This window comes from Passer montanus, unplaced genomic scaffold, assembly GCF_014805655.1.
Source record: "Passer montanus isolate IOZ18808 unplaced genomic scaffold, ASM1480565v1 scaffold5, whole genome shotgun sequence".
Classification (NCBI taxonomy): Eukaryota; Metazoa; Chordata; class Aves; order Passeriformes; family Passeridae; genus Passer; species Passer montanus.
In genome coordinates, this window is record NW_024369929.1 from 16,858,455 (window position 1) to 16,874,153 (window position 15,699).

The following is a 15,699-nucleotide window of genomic DNA, read 5'->3' on the forward strand; positions in this document are numbered from 1 at the left end:
AATGACCCAGGCAAACAAATTGTCATTAAACTTTCCATCACTTTGTCCCTTGGTATCGTCTTTTATAAATTGGACAGCAAATGTTGTATTGATCTTCTCGTTCTTGCAGCTGAACTTGAAATGACCCAGACTGCTTGTTGTTTATGGCCTGGAGTTGCTTTTCCTTGACATTTCCATCCCCAGCATGACATCTCTTTTGTTTTTCTTTCTTTCTTGTGGAGATGAATGAACAAGACATTCGATACCGAGACATCCTCGGCCACGGCAACGGCGGCACCGTCTACAAGTGAGTGGGGGTTTCACCTCAAATCTGCCCCAAAATTCAAATTTCACAGCGTTTTTGCTTTCTGCATTTTGTGGTGTAGGTGCGTCTTGCTGCTCTGCAGGAAAAAAAAGTCATCATGGAAACTTTTAAACCGTTCTGGCCATTTTGACACCTTTTATCAAACTTTAATGAAATGACCCAGGCAAACAAATTGTCATTAAACTTTCCATCACTTTGTCCCTTGGTATCGTCTTTTATAAATTGGACAGCAAATGTTGTATTGATCTTCTCGTTCTTGCAGCTGAACTTGAAATGACCCAGACTGCTTGTTGTTTATGGCCTGGAGTTGCTTTTCCTTGACATTTCCATCCCCAGCATGACATCTCTTTTGTTTTTCTTTCTTTCTTGTGGAGATGAATGAACAAGACATTCGATACCGAGACATCCTCGGCCACGGCAACGGCGGCACCGTCTACAAGTGAGTGGGGGTTTCACCTCAAATCTGCCCCAAAATTCAAATTTCACAGCGTTTTTGCTTTCTGCATTTTGTGGTGTAGGTGCGGCTTGCTGCTCTGCAGGAAAAAAAAAGTCATCGTGGAAACTTTTAAACCATTTTGAGGTGTTTAATTCTGATTTTAACGCGGCTTTGAATCTTTTCTGGGAGCAAGTTGAGGGTTCACAAGCGGGATCTGGGATGTCCTGGATTGGCCTCCAGGATTTGGAATTCTGCTGCCTCACCTGGGCATGACAGCAGTGGGATGTGGTGGCACCAGTGCCCTGCCCTGCAGCATCCCTCACCCCCTTTGGCTGCTCTCCCTTCCAGCCTGACCAACTCCCCCAGATTTTGGTGCAGAAGCTCTGGCTCAGATTAATTTTAACCAAATTTTGGTGCAGAAGCTCTGGCTCAGATTAATTTTAACCAAATTTTGGTGCAGAAGCTCTGGCTCGGATTAATTTTCACCAGATTTTGGTGCAGAAGTTCCAGCCCTGCAGCCAGGATTAATTTTAATATTGTAAAAATTAAAATAGCACAGATAAGACTTTCCTGTTGAGAAAACTCCTGCTTATGCATTGTGCAAAGTTTAAACTGCAGAATGTAATATCTGGGACTTAATAGTCTGCAGTGGGGTATGAAAAATATTCCTGTGGGAATTAAGAAATCCATACTTTGTCAGAAAGCCCTGAGGGAGTAATAAAGGTTTCCTCCAGAGAGCTGTTTACCATATACAGTAACCCAGCATCCCATTAGGGTTTTGTTTATACCTTAGACACTTTAACTTTGATATTAACATTTTTTCTCCCCCCTAAAATGCTTTAAAAGCCACGGTGCATTTAGTTTGGTTTCTAATTGGCTGCCAGCATTGCAAAACAACTCCTCCTGGCAGAAGGTTGGATGGAAATGGACTTCCAGAGCCTCCAAGGAGGAAATGCAGCCTTGGGATGGACTCCTGAAATCAGGTTGGCCCTGGGGGTGGAAGGTGCTTCAGAGATTTTTTGGAGAAGGATGTTCCTAGGACTTGAGGAAATGGTGTTATTTTCTGATTTTATTGGAGATACGAGAGAGAGTGTTGAGCTTTAGAGCTCAGAGTTGTTGGTGTTGGGTGGAGAGGCAGAGAAGGTTCTTCAGGGAGTTGGGGTAAAAGCTGGATGTTCCTGTGTGACACCATCCTGTGCTCCTGAGGCTGCAGAATTGGGATGGCAGCCCTGGGTGACACCATCCTGTGCTCCTGAGGCTGTGGAGTTGGGATGGCAGCCCTGGGTGACACCATCCTGTGCTCCTGAGGCTGTGGAGTTGGGATGGCAGCCCTGGGTGACACCATCCTGTGTTCCTGAGGCTGTGGAGTTGGGATGGCAGCCCTGGGTGACACCATCCTGTGCTCCTGAGGCTGTGGAGTTGGGATGGCAGCCCTGGGTGACACCATCCTGTGCTCCTGAGGCTGTGCAGCTGGGATCCCCTGCCTGGAGTGGGGACTGTGACAATTCCCTGCCCTCTGGGACAGGGACAGTCCCACCTGGAGGGGCAGGAGCCCCTCCTGTCAGGGAGGTGTTTCTGTGGCTCGTGTTCCTTTTTATCCCCTCGTTATTTGGAGTCAGCAGCTGCAGGGACTCTGGGGTGTCTCCAGGGCAGGAGTGACTCCAGCCTTTCCCAGGGCATGGGCACTGGTTTGTGTGTGATATTTTACAGATTATCATGGAATCCTCCAATGGTTTGGGCTGGAAGGGAGCTCAATTTATCTCAGGGACACTTCCACCATCCCAGGCTGCTCCAAACCCCTCCAGCCTGGCCTTGGACACTCCAGGGATCCAGGGCAGCCCCAGCTGCTCTGGGAGTTCCAGCCCAGCCAAAAATTCCTTCCCAATATCCATCTAAACCTCCCCTTTCCCACTCTGAAGCCATTCCCTGTGTCCTGTCCCTCCATCCCTGTCCCAGTCCCTCCCCAGCTCTCCTGGAGCCCTTCAGGGGCTCTGAGCTCTCCCTGGATCCTTCCCTTCTCCAGGGGAGCATTCCCAGCTCTCCCAGCCTGGCTCCAGCCCCATGGCAAAACCACTCAATCCCCCCTTCCCAAAAAGTTCCCAATCCTCCCTCTCTGGCAGAGCCCCCGTGCCCCAGCAGGAGATCAGGGATTCCCACTGGAGCCCTGGCAGGTAGCTGCCCTGCCCCAGCCACGGAGAGCAGCCAGAGCTATTTTATTCCAGTAAATCAATGAGCATTTGTCAGGTGGAATGAATTGCAGAGGTTGGGCAGTTTCCCTCTCCGGCGTGGGGCTGTTGGCTCGGGGAGCAGAGGCCGTGCGGGATCGATCTCAGCTCAGCAGCCCGCCTGTCTGCGCCCTTCCTTTTATCTTTTTGTTATCCCTACCTTGTATTTTTATTCTTTTTTCGTTCCCCCTCTCCTCCCTGAGCTCTTTATCCTGACTCCTGTCCATTGTGGCAGTGAAATATTCCCGGTGTTGGGGGGACACGACGGCGCGTCGCACGAGGCTGAGCAAAAATCTCCCAGCCTCTCTTTTTTCCACAAAAAAAACCTCTTTTATTGGAATTGTTTATTGAGATTGAAGTATTGATCACCCCTCCTGCTCCCCCCAGCTGGAGGTGGGCTGGTTCTCTTTGGAAGCCTATGTTTAGTTAGAAAACACGGGATTTTTTTAGTTAGAAAATGGATTTCATTTATTTGGGTTCTTTACAGCTGCGAGTGGTTTATGGCTTGGAGAAGAGGTATCTTAGCTTTATTTTTATGACAGTATAATTATACTTTAGAAATACACTTGATTACTGTGTGGAGCAAAATTGTTCCACTATATTGGCTCGGCCAATATTGCTATACAAACAACTTTTCAGTCAATTGAGCCTGGTGAAAAATCAATACTTTATAGCCATATTTCTAGGGAGAACTTGCTGAATCTAAATGTTTTTCCTGTTCTAAAAGGAAGGGATTTTATAGTTCTTTGACATCTTATTCTCCCCTACCTTTTGATCCGCTGTTTGCTTAATTAAGGAACGATAAAAATTCTCGTGTTAGATATGGCAAAACCAGTTAATTAGCTTTGCTTTTTGGTTGCTTGCATGTTCAAAAATATGTGAGAAAACAGAAAACAAGCCCAAGCTGCCTATTGAACGCTGCAGCAGAAAGCAGGAATTCTTGCAGTGCTGCTCAGAGCACAGAGTGTGCCCTGTTTTGGGTAAAGATTGTCCAAAAAAGGGGAAAATCTGCTGCTGCAAAGCCCCTGAGTGTGCTGCTCTCCTGTGTGCCAGGGGCTGTGTTTGTGTCACCTGCTCTGATTGCCACTGCCCGTGGAGTATTTAAGTCAAATTTAGTGCATTTTTTGGAGCTCAGCTGCCCATGCAATCTCTGCATTTGCTTAAATTGCTTCTTTGGGGTTTTTTTAACAAATAATTCAGTGGTCAGCCCAAAAGACATTTAGAGGATCTGCTTTGTGCTGCATCTTTGGGCTCCATCAGTGCCTGCAGAGACTCCTCTGAGATCTTTCCTTAGGTGAAGGATTTCCTTTGGAATGTCTGGATGTGCCAGCCAGTCCCAGGAGCAGCTTCATGAAATTATTTAGACCTCAGCTCCTTAGTTTTGTATATTTTGAACCTAAATATTACAAAGTAGGAGTGTTTATCTCTGGCAGGTAATTCCTGTGTCAGGTCTTCCTCAAACAATGTGTCTAAAGCATCACTGTTTCCTTTATACAGAAGTAAAATGAGGGGTTTATCCTCATTTTATTCTCATTTTGTGTTCTTTAGTTTTTGTTTTTCAAGGAGAAAGGAGATGTCCTAAACTCTGTTTAGGGCAGGGCACAGCCTCCTGGGATTTATTTCACAGTGAGGTTTTGCAGCTCCATGGGTTCTGTTGGAGTCTCCAGCAGCAGGAGCATAAAGGAAAAATAACCATAAAGCCCCAATGATGCCCTAATTAATTCGGGAGTTACCAGGATCTGGGAGAGAGGGAAGGAATGGGAACATCAGTTCCCATCTTAGCAAAATGCTGTGAGAGCAGAAGGCTTCACTTGGATGTTGAGTAATTGGGAGAGAAGTGGCTGTGGCTGATGTCCCACGCCGAAAAATTGGATAGCCTGGGAAGCAGGGAGAAATGAGGGAGCTTAATTTGTCTGAGCAATTTCCTGAGCAATTCTGCAGTTTGGTTGAACATTCCAGCATCTGCCCTTCCCCTCGTTCCCTCTCCCAGCCAGCCTTGGGGTGCCCCATCAGCACATGAAATGGAAAGTGTGGGAGACAGCTGGGACTGCTCCAGAGCCTGGGATCCATCCTGGGACCAAGCTGGGATCCTCTGGCAGCCTGGAGCAGGTGATGCCTCAGGTGTAGATTTTCTGTATTTCAGGTTCTGAGCTGCTTTAGTGTGCAGTGCTGAGCTCCACATGAAGTGTTGGTGAGCTGTGCACAGAGCAGGGAGACAAAACAATTCCTGCTCCAGCTGGGCACCAAGGACAGAAGATCCAAATCTCAGCCCAGGAGCACAAAGCCCGTGGAATGAAGAGAGGAAAACAAGGATGGGACTGCAGGGGCTGCAGTGGGATTGGACACTGAGCTGCAATGTGCACATGGAGCAGAGCTGAGCCCAGGGACAGAGCCGTGACCCTCGTGCATTTTGGGGCCATTTGGGTTCATCTTGGGTGCAGCCCTGGCTGGGCTCTGCTGCTGCCCAAGGTGGATCCATGGAGGAGATCCTTGAATCAATCCCTGCTTTATTCTGGAGCTCTGCCCAGCCTCTGCTCCAGCTCAGCCCTCACAAGGCTCCACAGGGAGCTGGAGGAGGGAGCTGGGTTTGAGGGAGCTGAGGGATGCAGCTCCCTGTGCTGGGGTCTGATGGTGACCTGGGTTTGGTGCTGCTCTGAGGAGCTTTGGCTGAGCAAGGCTGGATTCTGCTGGTTTATCCCAGAGCTGCTGTCAGGAAAGGGCCCTGGGGTCCCAGTTTGCTCTTCAAAGCACCTCAGATGTTGTGGGAATCCAGCCCAGATCTTAGCAGGGCTGTTCCCCCCCTCTGGTCATTTGTTGCTGGTTTTCCATGTGAATATCACAGAATCCTGGAATGGTTTGTGTTGGAAGAGACCTTAAAGCTCATCCCCCTGTCACCTCCCCCTGTCCCAGGCTTCTCCCAGCCCTGTCCAGCCTGGCCTTGGGCACTCCCAGGGACCCAGGGGCAGCCCCAGCTGCTCTGGGAATTCCAGCCCAGCCAGGAATCCCTTCCCATATCCCATCCAGCCCTACCCTCTGGCAGTGGGATCCATTCCCTGTGTCCTGTCCCTCCAGGCCTTGTCCCCAGTCCTTCTCCAGCTCTCCTGGAGCCCCCTTAGGTTCTGGAAGGTTCTGCAAGGTCTCCTCCAGCACATGTGTAACCCAAGAACCATCATTTGCCTCTTTTTAAAACACTTTAACTCCCAGATTATTTTGGCCCTGTGGCAGAGGGTGGATGGAGACGTCACTTCCCAGGGCAGCCCAGCAGTGACAGAGCAGGAATGGAGCTGCAGATTCCCAGCCTGGAGCTGGCCCAGCTGCTCTGGTGGGTGACTCCCAGGGAAGGCTCTCCCAACCTCTTCTCCACAGTTCTTGTCCCAGCCTGGTGCTCAGGGAGGGATCACAGGCAGGTTCAGTGACTCGTTTGGCATCAAAACACATCTCTGTCCCTTGGAAGTCTTAAATTGCATCTCCCTTGATTCCTGTGGGGGCATTTCCCTTGCTCTCCTTTCCTGTGCATTCATTTTCTGCTTCTCTCCTTTGGATTTATGTTTAGTCCACTGGAGGTGTTGGAGCAGCCCTGCCTGGCTGAGTTAGAAGTGCCCCCCTGGGTTTTGTCTGGTTCCAGTGGGGTTTGGAGAAGGCTGACCAGTGCCTGCTGGTCACTCCCTGCCTGTGACCCCGGCGGGGCTCGGCCGCCCCGTAAAATCTGTTGTGCACAAAAGTGCATAAAATGAAGATAAAGTACCTCCTTGGAGCCTGACAAAACCCATTCCTCTGCAGAATGGGAGCTGCAGTGAAAGTAAATAAATGAATGGACAGCAATCACAGCCTAGTTGATGAAACTGTTCAATTAAAGCACAGGCATTTACATGGTGTAATTTCCCTAAATTGCCAATGAGCCCCTTTAGACACAACCAGTGTTCAAATTGATTTCAGCATTGATTTTGGCTGAAGCTGATAAATTTCTGCTTGTTAGTTAAAGTAATTTTGCAGAAGACTTTGTAGTGCAGTATTGAAGTGTTCATTTAGCTGATGGTTAAAAGAGGAGTTATTTACAGAGGGTTCTACTGTTGGGCTGAGATGGGACAATTCCCCGGTCATCTTTTTACTTTTAATTTTTAAGCTTCAGTATCCAATCAATACGTTATTGAAACTGATTAAAATGTATCCAGCCAGCTGCCTATGGCTGTTTAATTAGAAACTGGATGATTCTTAAATTAAAGTTGTTTTGTTTGTGGTGGATGTCCATAGCTGGGAAGATGAAGCAAGTGGGAAATGGGAGTTTGTGCTTGTTAGCAGTGAGTGAGCTGGGGTGGGAGCCCAGGGCCTGCCCACCTCCCAGAGAGCAATTCCCAGTTCCCAATCTCCCATCCAGCCCTGCCCTCTGGCAGTGGCAGCCATTCCCTGTGTCCTGCTCCCTCCCTTGTCCCCAGGCCCTCTCCAGCTCTCCTGGAGCCCTTCAGGTGTTGGAAAGAGCTCTGAGTTCTCCCTGATCCTTCCCTTCCCCAGATGAACAACCCCTCATGTTGGCATCTTCATTCCTGCCACCAGAAAAGGTGATGCAGGGTTTAGCTCACACTTTGTTTTCAAATATTATATTTCATATATAATATTTCTTCATATTTCCTTCCTAAAGTTGTGATGGGTTCACTCCAGGCTTTCTGCCACGTGGGATAACCCACATCAGTCAGAGCTCGGGGCTGCTCTGCTGCCTCTTGTCCTTGCACCAGTTTACATCCAGCAGGTGAATCCATTTCCATCCCTGTGCCTGGAGCTGCTCTGGGTGGAGTTTAAACCCAGATTAAATCCAGCAGGTGAATCCATTTCCATCCCTGTGCCTGGAGCTGCTCTGGGTGGAGTTTAAACCCAGATTAAATCCAGCAGGTGAATCCATCCCTGTGCCTGGAGCTGCTCTGGGGGCAGTTTAAACCCAGATTAAATCCAGCAGGTGAATCCATTTCCATCCCTGTGCCTGGAGCTGCTCTGGGTGCTCCAGTGCCACTGGGTGTCCTGGTGTGGGTGGTCTGGTGGCACTGGGTGTCCTGGTGTGGGTGACCTGGTGTGGGTGGTCTGGTGGCACTGGGTGTCCTGGTGTGGGTGGCCTGGTGGCACTGGGTGTCCTGGTGTGGGTGTCCTGGTGTGGGTGTCCTGGTGTGGGTGGTCTGGTGGCACTGGGTGTCCTGGTGTGGGTGACCTGGTGTGGGTGGTCTGGTGGCACTGGGTGTCCTGGTGTGGGTGTCCTGGTGTGGGTGGCCTGGTGGCACTGGGTGTCCTGGTGTGGGTGACCCAGTGTGGGTGCTGGTGGCACTGGGTGTCCTGGTGTGGGTGACCCAGTGTGGGTGCTGGTGGCACTGGGTGTCCTGGTGTGGGTGTCCTGGTGTGGGTGCTGGTGGCACTGGGTGTCCTGGTGTGGGTGGCCTGGTGGCACTGGGTGTTCTGGTGTGGGTGTCCTGGTGTGGGTACTGGTGGCACCTCGCTCTGCTCCAGCTCCATCTCCATTGCAGGTCTCTCTCAGGAATGGGTTCTGCCCTGCACTGGGATGGGCACAGGTCCCATTTCTGGAGGCTGACCCTGATGTTTGGCTGCAGGAGGGAAGGAGGAGTCCTTGAGTGGTCACAGATGGGAAGAGGAGCAGGTCACAGCACGGAGCTGAGGGATTCTCACTCCCTGTGCTGGGATTCCAGCACGAGCTGGGTTAAGTGAGACATTGCTGCTCAACATCTCCTTTCTGCAGCCTCTGCTGCCAGCTGTGCCCTTTTTCCCAAGTTTGAGCATTCAGGCACCACTATTTGCTGTTTGTTTGCCACTTTCCCAGCAAATCATTTTGCAATCAGCACTCGAGCATCTGCGGTGGCATTTCGGAGGGGGGAGGTTGTGCTGTGAACCAGCACAGCCCCATAAAAGCTCCTTTTTCCAACTGCTGTGCACTTTGGCTTCCCTGATTTAACAGCCACAGAGTCAGGCTAATGTGTTTGCTATTGCAGGAGGCAGCAACTGGCAAAGTGGTTATTTCCTAGGAGCAATTTGAATTTCTTCCTTTCGATGGCCGTGGGAGTACGTGACACTGCTGTCACTGCCCTGCCACAGCCTGACCACCAGCACCACAGGCAGGGGCAGCACCAGGCCAAAAAAAAGGGGGAAAAATGAGCAAATGTTGGGAGGTTTGCTGTGTGGAGCTTGCAGCTGGGGCTGAGCTCCTTTTGCCTGGCTCTGGCACAGCTTTTTGCTCTTGGCTGTTTCTCATGATTGCCCAGTTTGGCTCCTCCTGTGCCCTCAGGTCTGGAGGTGCTGCTTGCTGCAGGCACAGCCTGTCCTGGCCTCTGCTGAGCCCACATGAGAAGCTTCAAGCTTTTATTTCTGTTTGGGAAGGCTCTGCCATGGCCCCAGAGGGCTTTGGGGTGTGGGTGTGCAGAGGTGCCTCTGCAGCTCCTCAGTGCTGAGAGGAAACCCTGGGGGAATGGGACAGGATTTCCCAGCCTTTGGAGGGAAATGATGCCTTGCTGTTTTTAACAAACGTGGGTGATGATTTCATCCTGAGGTGTGAAGGAAACAAGGTGGAGAAAGGAACCAAAATATTCACTTGTAACCACAAATATTTTACTCTGGCCTGGGAATTTCAGGTGGCAGGAAAGGAGCAGCTCCAGTGCTGCAGCACTGGGACAGGCTGGGAGAAACAGGGATCTCCATCCTGGGGAGGAATTTCTCCCCAGTATCCCATCCCTGTGGCAGTGGGAAGCCATTCCCTGTGTCTTGTCCCTGCGTCCCTCGTGGCACCAGCCTGAGGTGTCCCTGGGCTGGAGCATCCCTGGCTGCTGCAGCCCCATCACTGCTGCCTCCCTGGCACTTTGTCATTTTGTCATATTTGCTGATGTTGGTGATATTTCTGACTGACTCATTGGCATAGCAGACAGGTCATGGCTTTCCCTTGAATCCTTCAGTCTTGCCAAGGAATATCTTATTGATTAGAAATTGTTTCCCTGGTTATTGTGGGGGAAAAATGAAGGGATTTATCCTGGTGGCCAGAGGAAGCAGATCCCGTGCTGCTCCAGGCTCCTTCAGTGCCATCCTTGTGACAAAATAAATGCAATGAATTTTGGCTTCTAGGTAGAGATTACATTTATTTTGAGATTAACATAAGACTAAACTCAGTTTCTAGTGAGAAGTTGCTACATTTGATGAGAAAAGCTGCTGGAAAAAGCTCAGGGATCTTTGCAAACTGAGCCCCTGCTCGTGATGTGACCATTGTTGTGTCACTCACACGTGGGCAAGGGGTTTGCAATTAAAAAATTAGGAAGAATTGATGTTTCCCTTGAGGTTGCCTGCAGGTTGCAACCTGTAGTTGGTTCTTTGCTTGTCCTGGAAGGAATTATCCCACAACCACAGCATCCTGCAGCTCCCTCTGGGCTTTAGGGAAAATTCCTCACAGGGAATAGGGAAAATTGTTGGTTGGAGCAAATTGAAAGAGAGAGAAGTCTTTTGTTTGCCATCTAAGCTATTTATTAGGAATTTATTAGCTGTTAATATTAAGAATCTGCTGCATTTTCTCTCAAGTTTGGTTTGTTTTCCTTCTGTGTTGAGTAGAAATTCATCACATTTGGTGTAGAAAGTTTTTAGCATTAAATATTATGGTGGGCAGTGGTTTATTCCATGAGGAGCACTGACATTCCTCCTTAGTTTTCTGGGCCTCAGGAAGAACAGATCAGGTAATGTGGATTTCCTTTCAAAAGATCCCCTTTTTTCCTTTAGACACAAACCAGCTGCTTGTGATGCTCCCAGATTTTCATTTGCTTTCCTGTACAGCCACAATTCCTGTCTGGGGTTGGGGGGATGCTGAGGAGCTGGCAGGTCCCCCAGAGCCCCATTGCAGTTTTCCCTGGTATTGATTTTGATTTCCTGGGGCACCAGGGATGCACTCTCTGCAGTCCATCACGAGCTGGGCTTAGCTGCAGGGCTTTGTTCAAGCACAGTGCTTGCTCCCACACCACCTCTCTTATTTATTCCCCAAAATAACCCAGATTTTGGCCACAGCACCCCTGAGGGGCGAGAGTGGAGGAGGCAAAGTTCTGCTGGAGGATGTGGCTCGTGTGGGGCCCCTCAGGGCTTCAGATCTCTGGGGTTTTTATAGTGAAATGTTTGACAAAACTGTGCCAGCCTTGCCTGGGAGCTGTTGGGATGGGTGCAGGGGCTTGGAATGGTGAGTTCTGGTGGGATTGTGGAGGGAGGGATGGAAATCTCTGTCCCCCAGTGGGGATTTTCCAGGCAGGCAGTGTTGGAGTCCCCGTCCTTTCCTTGGACAGCGTGGGGTGGTGTCAGAGCAGCCTCTGGGAGAGCTTCCCACAGGAGATGGTCCCTGGCAATGTGGGAATTGTCCCTGCCCTTGGAAAGGGTGGAATGGGGTGGGATTTAAGGTCCCTTCCCACCCAAACTGTTCCAGGGTTCTGTGCTTGGTGAGGGAGATCCCCCAGAACCCAGCTGGGTATTGAGCATCCCCTGCAGGGATGCTCAAACCCATCCCTGGATTTGGGGTTTTTTAGGAGTGGAACAGCTGGTTTTAGCTGGCTTTTAGGAATTTTCCTGCATCCTGAAAGATTTCAAGTGCATTGCCTGGAATGTGCCCAGTTGCTAAAGGAACCTTTGGGGTTTTGCTGCTTTTCTCTGCCTGGTTCTGCAATGATGGGTTTGGCTGCTTCACTTCTGGAGGTGGCACCAAAACCTGGGAGATGAGACTTTGAGTGGGAATTTGGGTTTAATCCCCTTGTAGACATCCAGGGATTGACTAAAAGTCTGGTTTTCCTCATGCTGTGCTCATTGTCCTGCAGGATTTTTGTGGTTCATCCCTCAGAACCTGCATACAGGTATTAAATTTGGGATTTTGCCGTGCTGCCTGCAACCAAACTGATCAATTCCACCTTCCAGCCCCACAGAACATCCCAGAAAATCCTTTTTCCCTCAGAAGGGGTAATTACTGCAGCAGCTCCAGCCTAATTTGAAGAGTTGGCTGTTAATTAAAACACCACAGAGGTGTAGGGTTGTCTTTTGGTGTAACCAAAGCTCCCATTCCAGCTCCATTAATCACTTTACAGTTATTGTGCAGGGGAAGGCCAGGACAACTGAGATGCTGGATGAGCCTGGAGTAAACAAATTCCTGCCCTCCTGGCATCCCCCAGGCCCAGCCCAGGGCTCCCTGCTCTTTGTGATCCAATTCCCAGCCATAATTAAATGTTCACTTGGTGCTGTCAGTGCTCTGTAAACCAAACCAGGTACCTGCCCTCTGCTGGAACCTGAGCCCCAGCTTCCACGGATGAATTAGCGTGCATCATAATTAAATCATCAGCTCCTCCCTTTCACCCGCTCCCGAACGGGAGATCTGTCCCATGGAAAAAGGATCAGCTTTCCTGAGCAGCTAATTAAGCTGTCCACTGGGGTCCCAATTAACCCAGCAGATGTGGAGCATCCCTTCCCAACCTCTCCGTCCCTTATTCCTGCTCATCCTAAACCCAGGGTGTTTCCCCACTGTTGGATTCAGCTCCTGTTCTATCCAAATTCCCATGGATAATCTCATTTTCTACACTAATTTTTCCTCTCTGCCTTGCTAAATCCTTTTTTTCCTCCCCTCAAATCTGGGAAATCATTTTAAATCCAGGATGTTTTCCCAGTGTTGGGTCATCCCCCAAGCTCCTGGACTCCTTGATTTGTGGATTCATGGATTCAGCTCCTGTTCTATCCAAGTTCCCATGGATAATCTCATTTTCTACACTGATTTTTTTCCCCTCTGCCTTGCTAAACTCTGTTTTTTCTCCCCTAAAAGCTGGTGCCACTCCACTGCATAAATGTTCACCCAGGAGTTATTACATTAAGGTGAAGTTTTTAAGAATTTCCAAGCCATTACCAGAAATTAGGGGAGCGCTCAGGGTTATAAATAAGATTAAATGACATTTTTGCCCTGTCTGAGGATGATTTTAGACACAAAAACCCCAACTATTAAAGCTTTTCTTCTTCACTAATAATTGCTGGAGGTATGGAGAGGTAAAATATTAGAATTCTTTAAAGTTAGTGCCACGTCTCTGCCAATGCTGCCATAAATCAGAGTGAGGCAGTAAAACCAGTGAAGAGGAAAACCTTTAATGGTTTTGTTTTTATGCAAAATTACATTGGATTTTGAGGGTTTTTTGGGTTTTTTTACCTTCCTTTATTTTCTCACGTTTTCATGGTTAGAAATATTCAAGTCATTGTTAAATAGCCAATTATGGGTGTTTCTCCTCAGAAATTAAGACAAACTGCTGTTGAGACACCCTGGAAAATTATTTTGGGTGTATGGGAACATCAGCAATAATTCTTTCTGTCTTTATATGCACCCTCTGATCATCAAATAAATGCAGAAATCGAATTTTGCTGAGATTTTCCTTCAGTTCTGAGAAAGAATTGGCCATAATCTGTTTTAATTCAATTTATTTGGTGAAGCTGCTTGTCTCTGAAAATACCCATGGGACTGAGATAATCCTGATTTTCCATGAAAGTTCTGAATAACGGTGATAATCTCAATTAATTCCATTGAAAGAAAATGGGAAAATAAATAAATTCGAGGTTGGCCTCAAAGATTTAAGGTTGGATTTAATTTGGGAAGTCTTTTCCAGACTAAATGATTCTGTTAAATTCCCATTTATAGTTTATTTTTCTGCTGTATCAAAGCCTGAAATGTGTGTATTTTATATGAAAAATAAAGATACAGACCCTGACAAATGGTTCCCTTGTAAATATATTTTTGATCCCTGGTTTTCCTTTAGAAATTCTGGATAAAATTGAATTTACAGAAAATCCATGAGGTGAAATTCATTTTTCTGTGAAATGAGTGTGTTTATATTGCACATCCTCGCAGAGGCTAATAATATATATATAATTTTATATAATCTCAAATTACTGAATTTTTTCCTCACCCAGGGCTTACCATGTCCGTAGTGGAAAAATCCTGGCAGTGAAGGTAAGAAATTCCAGGTATTTTATTTTTTTCCCAGTTTTTCTTGCCCTTGCTTTCCTTCCCTTCCTTCTGATTTTTGGCTCTCAATTTGATTTATTGCATGAATTAATTTATTACAGGAAATGTATCTATTTATTTATTAATTTATTTATTTACTGTAAATTTAGTCATTCCCAAAATTCAGGATTTTCCCCCAGGGAATTGCATGAAAATCCCAGATTTTGATACCTCCGTGGATGTTTCCAAGGGCAGTTGGGCTCCTTGATTAAATCTGGAATTTGTAGAATTTTGTGGTCAGGAAAAATCCCAATTTTCTCTGAAATTCACTTAAAACTGGGATAAAATAATAGCAACAGTGGGGCAGATCTTGGATGCAATTTGTGAATTAAATTATGCTTGTAAATTAAATTATTAATTGTATTACTAATGAAATTATTAATTATATATTCTATTAATTAATAATTATATTAATTATTAGTTCATCTGCACAAAAGTAAGCCCCAAAATGTCATTTTGGGGCTTTTTAAAATGATAAAATACAGATTTAATTGCACAAGATAACCACAAACCTGTTGACTGAAGCACTTCCAGCTGGTAAATAATCAACCCAATGCTAATAATCCAGAACATAATCCCTCAGTAATGCACCAAATTTCAGGTTTTGCATAACCTTCATCTCCAGAGGACTTAATCCCTTTTTCCAAGTAACTTTTTCCTTTTTTAAGAGGAAAATCCCAGTGAAAACCATGAGAGTGCACTGCTTTTTGCCATTCTCCACTGCTGTTAGCTGGAATTTCAGTGGAGCATTTGATTATCATTATTATCTGTATTATTTATTACCCCTGCCCACAATACCCCAAATTTCCTTTGAGCTGTGCATACTGTAGAAGACAAGGATGACATCTTAATTAAATGAAAGCAGAATATCTGAATTTGACCTGTGATTTTTGCTCTGCTTCCCTTTAGTGGAGGCAGCAAATGGAGGGAGGCACCTGTGACAGCCCGTGATGAATTGCTGTGTTTATTCTGGATATTTTAATGGCCTCTCCCTAATTCAAATTGAGCAGGGAGTAAATTATAATTCAGTCACTCAGCTGCTGGGCTTCACCTGACAGCTCAGCCTGCTGTGGGCTGGGGGAGCACAGGAGATGGCTCAGGTGGATTCCTCTCTCCAGACTCCACCCTGGGCATCAGTGGGGCTCCAAATGTCTGAATTTTGGGCAAAAATGGATTAGGAGGATGCAGCTTGGTCAGGAAGATCAATGCACTTCCCAGAGGACTTGAATGTCATTTAAAAAAGTTCTTCTGGTCCAACATCCATCCCCAGCTCAACTCCAAAGTTCACCCTAATCCCTGGATCTGAGAGCTCCAAAATCACTGTATTTTGGGCAAAAACTTCATTAGGAAGATCAGAGGACTTCCCAGAGGATTTGCATGTCATTTAAATTCATTTTTTAAAAGTCCTTCTGGTGCCACATCCATCCCCAGCTCAACCATTTCACCCAGGTGTGACCCTGGACCCACCCTGGGCACACTCAGGGGATCCCAGGGAATAATGATTGTGCTGAAAACTTCTTGATTTAGGAGAAAAAAAATTATTGAGTGTTGCCAGGGAGGTTCTGGATCCCCCATCCTGGAGTGTCCAAGCCAGGCTGGCCAGGGCTTGGAGCAGCCTGGGATGGGGAAGGTGGAATGGGATCCCTTCAAGGGCCTTCCCCACCCAAACCATTCCAGAATTCCAGGAATTTGCATCCAAATC

General features: G+C 47.5%; 1 protein-coding gene across 3 annotated transcripts in view; it reads left to right on the forward strand.

Moving 5' to 3' along the window:
* The window catches only part of MAP2K5 (mitogen-activated protein kinase kinase 5), a 123,360-nt gene that overhangs the window by 29,145 nt on the left and 78,516 nt on the right, over window positions 1-15,699 (forward strand). For 2 of the 3 annotated variants that reach the window (XM_039722886.1, XM_039722888.1), the window contains exons 8-9: window positions 222-286; window positions 13,904-13,943. In XM_039722886.1, the coding sequence (XP_039578820.1) occupies window positions 222-286; window positions 13,904-13,943 (105 nt within the window). Of the gene's footprint in view, window positions 1-221; window positions 287-678; window positions 744-13,903; window positions 13,944-15,699 lie in introns of all 3 variants that reach the window. The other variant, XM_039722887.1, reaches the window with a different exon arrangement.